This window comes from Zootoca vivipara, chromosome 13 (assembly GCF_963506605.1).
Source record: "Zootoca vivipara chromosome 13, rZooViv1.1, whole genome shotgun sequence".
NCBI lineage: Eukaryota > Metazoa > Chordata > Lepidosauria > Squamata > Lacertidae > Zootoca > Zootoca vivipara.
Window position 1 is genome coordinate 29,992,774 of NC_083288.1, and position 8,199 is coordinate 30,000,972.

At 38.5% G+C, this 8,199-nt stretch overlaps 1 protein-coding gene across 1 annotated transcript; it reads right to left on the reverse strand.

The window, feature by feature from the left end:
• Nucleotides 1-367: 367 nt before the first annotated feature.
• Nucleotides 368-1,270, reverse strand: LOC132592938 (olfactory receptor 14A16-like). The gene has a single exon (XM_060281183.1). It carries the CDS (start codon nucleotides 1,268-1,270, stop codon nucleotides 368-370), a length of 903 nt encoding a protein of 300 aa, XP_060137166.1.
• Between the last annotated feature and the right edge of the window lie 6,929 nt (nucleotides 1,271-8,199).

Here is an 8,199-nt window from a genome sequence, read left to right on the forward strand (position 1 = left end):
ATCTGTTTGGTATGCATGGTGTCAAAGAAACATGCCTTTTTCTGTAGTTCTTCTTCAGAAGTGGCGATCTTTGCTCCCTGGGCTGCTTCTGTCACACTGCCTAATGTTATCTGACTCACACACACACACACACACACACACACACACACACACACACACACACACACAATGATGAGCAAAGAAGCAGAAATAATATATGATTGCACGAGGCTGGATAGACAAGTAGTCTGTCCCAGTTTAAGGCAACTTTAGGTATAGGTTATATAGATACAGTATGGGTATATTTCTCTTAGGAACTTAAGTTATGAAGCACTGTAGCACTAGATCATAAAATGATGGTTGTCATCTGATGCTTGGAACATAGTTTTCATCCAAAAAGTTTTGACAGTGCGGATCTGATCTCTTGATTTCTCATGCTATAAATCACTGGATTCATCATGGGTGGCAATATAGAATATAACACAGAAATCATCATGACCAGGTGTTTTGGGGCTTTTTGAGTTGGACACAAATAGGCAAAGGAGCCAGTGCAGATAAATAAGGAGACAACAATGAGGTGCGGCAAGCAAGTAGACAATGCTTTCTTCCTTCCCCGCACAGAAGGTATTCTGAGTACATTGGTGAAGATCTGTACATATGAGTAAATTATAAAAATAAAGCAAGCTAAAGCTACACATTCAACAAATACAAGGACACCAACTTCTGTCATATAATTGTCATCACAGGAGAGTTTTAGCAATTGTGGGATTTCACAAAAAAACTGGTTGAGAACGTTGGAGCAGAAAGTAATGGAAAATGTGCCCCCAGTGTGTAACACTGCAAAGAAAAAACCAGTCACCCATGCACTTGCTGCCATTTGGATGCAAGCTCTCATGTTCATCACTGTCTCATATCGTAGTGGATTGCAGATGGCAACGTATCGATCATAAGCCATGACTGTGAGGAGGCCCAGGTCAGTCACTGCAAAGAAGATGAGGAAAAAGACTTGGGAAACACATTCTGGATATGAAATCAACCTGGTGTTCATGAGGGAGTTGCTCATGGCTTTGGGGACATTGACGGAGATGTTGCCAATGTCTGCGATGGATAAATTCATCAAGAAAAAGTACATAGGCGTGTGAAGTTGACGGTTGAGGGTTATGAGTATGATTATGAGTAGATTTCCCACGACAGTAGCCAAATAAATCAAAAGAAACATCACAAAGTGTAAAATTTGGAGCTCCCGAATATCAGAGAATCCCAGAAGAACAAAATTGGTGTCATTTGACATTATCTACCCTGTGGGAAGAAGGAGAAAGAGAACTGATAGAATTTAGAGGGCATGAGCCTGAACATAAGAAATCTGCTGGATAAGACCAAAGACTTATGTAATCTGGACTCTTTTGCCCATACTGACCAATAAGATGACTCAGGAATATCACTGAGCATAAGACATGAAGTAAAAAGAGGAACTGAACACTGTACCAAAAAATGTTTTAAAGCACATAGCTGAATGTAACCCTGAACTGGGAATATGGGAACTGTTCCATAAACATTTCTGTAGTTTCATCTCTCCTTCAAATTCATCAGCTGTTTTGACTGAAAGAACTAGATTTCATGCCCCAAGAATAAAGATACAAGACAGTTAATGTAAATAAAATATAAACAGAACTTTATGTCTGATTTGAATGATTCTTTTTTTTCCATAATCATTTTTATTGTTTTATCTTTGCATACATCATCAGAAATCGGAAAGTAACATTTTAGTACAAAAAAAAAGTTAAATAAAAAGTATACAAATTCCAAAATAAGTCTTATCGTGTTTTTTAGCTAAACTGAGAATTGCTACAATTTATCAACTTCTTCTTATGACTTATTTGTTTCTGTTCCCTTTCTTGTTTCTATAAATGTTTTCCTTCTGCTCCTCTGGTGATCGACTTCCTCCTCTCTCTCTTTCAGACTTATTCTTTCATTTAATCAGTTTTGCGCTCCCTAAAATTGTACCTGTCACAAATTATCTTACAAATTAAACATAAAATTTTTGACTTAGGTTACTTTACAACTGTTACATTTTGTAATGATTTGAATGATTCTTAATTAGAAGCACACACATTGTCTAGTTCAATCACCTTTTTTGTGAAGGAAATTTGGAGCTAGTGTATCCCCAATGGATGGCTTTTCAATCTTTGCTGGAAGATTTCTGGAAGATCTTAGCCTCCATATATTTAGTCCCTGCATGTAGATAAGGAAACTCCACTTTCCCTCTCAAATAACACCTTAACTTAAACTGCACTTACATCTTAAAAAGTCAATTTATGGAGTAGAGAGTTGGTGAACAAAGGGTCAGAAAGGGAAAAGAGGGAAAATATAATATGTTCACACAAAAAATGTCATTCAGATGATTTTTTTTTATTGAGATGGTGAGGGCAAAAGGTGGATTATTACCTTGCTGTTCATTATTTCTTCTGAATTGCTGTGGTGATCACCCATCAAGCTATGCATTTCTATATGAATCTATGAACATATCAATAGGACATTCAGATTCTAAATGGAGAGTAAAGTGTTTCCTCCCACCGATTCTGGTATTTAAGGCTGCTAATGAGGTGTATATGTGCATGTGACTTGAAGGTTTATTTTGGTAGTTTCTCTCCCTCTTTCTCTTTTGGGTCCAAGCATTTGAGAAACTTGCTACCTGGGGACTACAACAGCTGCATGAGGAAACTTAGCTGGGAAATTATCTTTCATTTATTGTGACCATAAAGGATGCAAGGCACAGAAGGTTGGGTGAACCTTTTACTTATTTAAATATTTAAACCCAAAACCTATATGTATAGGGAAAACAACATTAAAGATTTATTTTATATATATATTTGTAAACTGCTTAGAGTTTTCTTACACTCAAGTGGTGTATAAATCTGGTGTAGTGCAGTGGTTAGAGTGTTGAACTAAGATTCGGAAGACCAGGGTTCAAATCGCCACTCAGCCATGAAGCTCACCTTGGGTGACCTTAGGCTGCTCTCAAGCTTTTAGCCTAACTGCTGTGACAATAACAAGGGGAAGGAGGATAGGAAGAAAGGAAAGAAAGAAAGAAAGAAAGAAAGAAAGAAAGAAAGAAAGAAAGAAAGAAAGAAAGAAAGGCAAATTACACACATTTTATACAAGGCCATATTCAAACTGTAGATAACATCACCATCTTCACTAAAGCATTCCCACTCTTCATCTTTAAAAGATGGAAAAGAATCTTCTAGGATGTGACTGCTGTAACATACATATTCAGCCATCATGGGGAACTCTCCATTCTGCCTGTTATGAGAGTTGGGCTCCAGCAACATATGGAAGCCCACAGGTTGCGTGCTGAGGTTCCAAGACATCCCCCCAATAACTCACACTTCACACAATATTTTAAGTTTAAGGTTTGGGGCATTAATTTGGCCACAACTTTATTTAACTACAACTGAATGTGAGTGGTTGCTTAGGCATTGGTTCTTGCCGTCTGTCCCCTGCCTGGGATAGATCTGACTCCCACTAACCTAGTAGGGGAGCCAGTAGGTAAGCACCCTCTGGAAGAGATCGGGGCAGGTGCCCACGCCCTTGACCTCATCCCTCAGATGCTCCCCGGGGCTCATGCGTGGGGATAAACAGACAAACATGTAGAGCCCAAGGATTCCTTTAAAGGAATACCCCTAAAGGCAGCAGCAACCATGACAGGCAGGCCCAACCAAATCCGTACCCCTCCACCATCCAATTTGAACCAATGCCTAACCGCCAACTTTACAAGTTGTGACTTGTTGCAGCGTAGTAGGCAAAAACCACCTGGCACCAGCCAATCAGCCAAGTGGCAAAATTCCTACCAAGCCCCTGATCCAAAACGGGCAACCCCATGAGAGGCACAGCAAGGTCAATGCAAGAACACCTAAAATTAGAGAAGGGCGGGCGGCAGATTCGTTGCAAACAGCAAAAGTGGAACTGAAAGCTGCTCGCTAAGCATATATAGGGTAAGGCTGTCATTCAATCATTTGCTACATGCAAATTTCCCCAGCAACAGCACACCCACCAATCACACATGTGGCCATCCAAACTGACCCGCCTCTCCAACCCTGGGATGTCTTGTTAACCCTTCCGCAACCCATGTTCTCCTCTATGGGGAGAACCTGCTTTCCCAATTTTTATCATACATCATCTATCTATGTATCATCTATCTATCTATCTATCTATCTATCTATCTATCTATCTATCATCTAGACTGTTTTCTTCAGAACCTTTTGTAAAATGCCAGTTTAGACCCATTTGACGTTTTCTCTCCCCCAAACAGTTTTTAATCTGGGCTTCCACTGAAATGAGGCTGCATTTTAAATTGTATTTTAATCCTGTTTTTAAGTTGTATTTTTAAGTTGCATTTTAAGTTGCATTTTAATCCATTGTTTTTATACCTGATGTTAGCTGCCCTGAGCCCAGTCTTGGCTGGGGAGGGTGTGGTATACTTAGAATTTATATTGTTGTTGTTGTTGTTGTTGTTGTTGTTGTTGCTATTATTATTATTATTATTATTATTATTATTATTATTATTTACACATTAAATTGATAAATTGAATAAATGAGCAACATTGCATGTATTAATTGGTTTAATAGCATGTATTAATTGGTATCATTATTAAACCAATTAAATACAAGTATTGTGTTCAGTTATTCAATTTATCATTTTAATGTTTAAATGTGTATAAATTGGCATTTTACAAAAGGTTCTGAAGAAAAATATGTGAATTTAATGAACATGCATTAGAGAAATCATTGTTACGTAGGCTGAGACCCTACCTGCCCGCGTACTGTCTCGGCAGAGTGGTGCATGCTCTAGTTATCTCTCGCTTGAACTACGGTACTGCAATGTGCTCTATGTGGGGCTACCTCTGAAGGTGACCTGGAAACTGCAATTAATCCAGAATGCAGCAGCTAGACTGGTGACTGGGAGCGGCCGCCGAGACCACATAACACCAGTCTTGAAAGATCTACACTGGCTCCCAGTACGTTTCCGAGCACAATTCAAAGTGTTGGTGCTGACCTTTGAAGCCCTAGTTACAGGTAGGTAGCCGTGTTGGTCGGAGTCGAAGCAAAATAAAAAAATTCCTTCAGTAGCACCTTAAAGACCAACTAAGTTTATATTTTGGTATGAGCTTTTGTGTGCATGCACACTTCTTCAGATACACTAGAAACAGAAGTGTCAGACCCTATATATATACAGAGGGTGGTGGGGGTGGGTGGGAATGGGAGATGGGCTGATGGGAGTGGTAAACCTGTAGATGGGTGTTAATGGCTGCTGATGGCTGCAATTAGTCCTGGGCTGAGGTGCTAAAGAAAGCTTGATCATGCATAATGAGATAAGAATCTGATATCTCTATTCATCCCAGGTGCTTCCATGGTTTTAAGCTTGGTAATGATTTCCAATTCAGCAACTTCCCTTTCCAGTCTGTTCCTGAAATTTCTCTGTAATAAAACAGCTGCTTTGAGATCTTGTATAGAATGTCCTGGGAGATTGAAGTGTTCTCCTACTGGTTTTTCAGTCTTATGGTTCCTGATGTCAGATTTATGTCCATTTATCCTTTGGCGTAGGGTTTGGCCTGTTTGTCCAATATAGAGAGCTGAAGGGCACCGTTGGCATTTGATGGCATACACAATGTTAGAAGATGAGCAATTAAATAGTCCTGAGATGGTATGTTGGATGTTGTTGGGGCCAGTAATGATGTTGTCCGGGTGTATACCAAAATATAAACTTAGTTGGTCTTTAAGGTGCTACTGAAGGATTTTTTTTATTTTGCTTTGAAGCCCTAAAGAGCCTCGGTTCAGTATACCTGAAGGAGCGTCTCCACCCCCATCATTCAACTCACACACTGAGGTCCAGTGCCGAGGGCCTTCTGGCAGTTCTCTCGCTGAGAGAAGCCAAGTTACCCGGAAGCAGGCAGAGGGCCTTCTCAGTAGTGGCACCTGCCCTGTGGAACGCCCTCCAGCCAGATGTCAAACAGAGAAACAACTACCAGACTTTTAGAAGACATCTGAAGGCAGTCCTATTTAGGGAAGCTTTTAATGTTTGATGGACTATTATATTTTAATATTTTGTTGGAAGCCACCCAGAGTTGCTGGGGAGGCCCAGCCTGATGGGCAGAGTATAAATAATAAATTATTATCATATTATTATTATTATTATTATTATTATTATTATTATTATTATGGAGAATGTGAGAGTGATTTCTCATATTTTTTGGAAGTTACAGCACTCTTATTCATGACTACTAAGAAGTAAGCCCAGCGATTTTTATGGGACTTACTTCCATGTAAGTACTATAGGATTGCACCTGACCTACTCACATCTGAAAGTGTAGGCTTTATTCCCATGTAATGGGGCATTGGATTTTTTTTTAAGTGTTTGAATATAAGCTTTTTAAGTGTTTAAATATAAGCTTTATTTCCTTTTTCTCTGTAGAAAAACTGTGAAATATCCACCTCAGTAAGATTTTGACAATAACCCCCCCCCCCACTCCGATGGCAGGAATAATGAAACACAAATAATGAATCATTAGCATCTACAAACTGTTTTAATTAGTCTCCTAGGGAAGGAGGACACTCAACACACATTCTATACAACTCATTTAATGTGAAACTTTTCAGGGTCAATGCTAGGTGAACATGATTTGCTAAAGTTCTCATCTGCTGAGGATTCCAATTCTGAAATAACTATTGCAACTATTTTTAAATGGTACACTTATTTTATTTCTCCAAAGAGAAATCAAAGAAAAAAGAAGGGAAATAGATTAACATTATTAAGATAATGCTTTCCAATCGATATAATGATGTATAATTGGTGAGGCAGTTTTTCAGGTGTTTGTGGTCTCAACTGAAGAATTTATCTTAACTGTTCCTCAAGGGACAGTCTTATGCCTTTGAACTAATTTAGTTGAGCACAATGGATTTTAAAATAATGATGAAAAAATGCACTTTTTCTCTTAGAAGTGATGTAATGCTTAAAACAAACAGCTACTGAAGTATTTGAAGTGTCAATTCAAACTAAATAATTTTATTTGTTGTTGTTGTTTAGTCGTTTAGTCGTGTCCGACTCTTCGTGACCCCATTATTTATCCCTTCATAATTACAGCCATAGATTAATCTCTTCACAAACTTTTCCAGCTTCTGCCTTCGACTGATATTTGAGTACATCAGCAATAAATCTAAATGTATCATGAGTGAAATTTCAGAATGATATAATCCTGAAGGGAGGGGGTTTAGAGATGGATAACAGATGGCAAACATAAAGGAATATAAGAAAGTGAGAAAAAATGTTGGATTGGTGCCACAAAACAGGTATTATTGAGTAAGCCCTTTTGATTTCATAGAATCATAGAATCATAGAGTTGGAAGAGACCACAAGGGCCATCCAGTCCAACCCCCTGCCGAGCAGGAAACATCATCAAAGAATTCTTGACATATGCTTGTCAAGCCTCTGCTTAAAGACCTCCAAAGAAGGAGACTCCACCACACTCCTTGGTAGCAAATTCCACTGCCGAACAGCTCTTACTGTCAGGAAGTTCTTCCTAATGTTTAGGTGGGTCACTATGCCACCCACAGGCAGCTGAGGTCAGCTAGAAACAAGGAGTTGAGTTGGGCATCAAAGGCAAGGACAACACAGAAACATGCCAGAAGCAGGAAGATCTTATTGTCTGAGGAAAGCTCCATCCCCCCCCTCGTGTATTAGACTTAAACTTTTAAGTTATTTAAGCTGGTTGTCATAATAATAATAATAATAATAATAATAATAATAATAATAATAATAATAATAATAATAGTTGGGCCGCCTCCTTGCTATCTTACTGTTTCGTGACTGCTTCAGCAAAAGCAACATTTCTTTGCAATCTTATTTATTTGATTAGAACCACATGGACACATCGGGTTGTTTCTATCCTTGGTTGCTGATTAACCCACTCCCTTCCTGTTAATTGCCAGAGTACATTCTGTGCATTTGTGGATCACATTGATATCAGTAGAAGCAGTGCTTTAGATAAGAAATGAGAAGTGCACCATTAATAATAATAATATAATATTTATCCGTATTAATAATACAGTGGTACCTCTAATTACGAATTAATGCGTTCTGAACGCACATTCGTAAGTCAATAATAATAATAATAATAATAATAATAATAATAATAATAATAATATACAAGTCGAATCCCATAG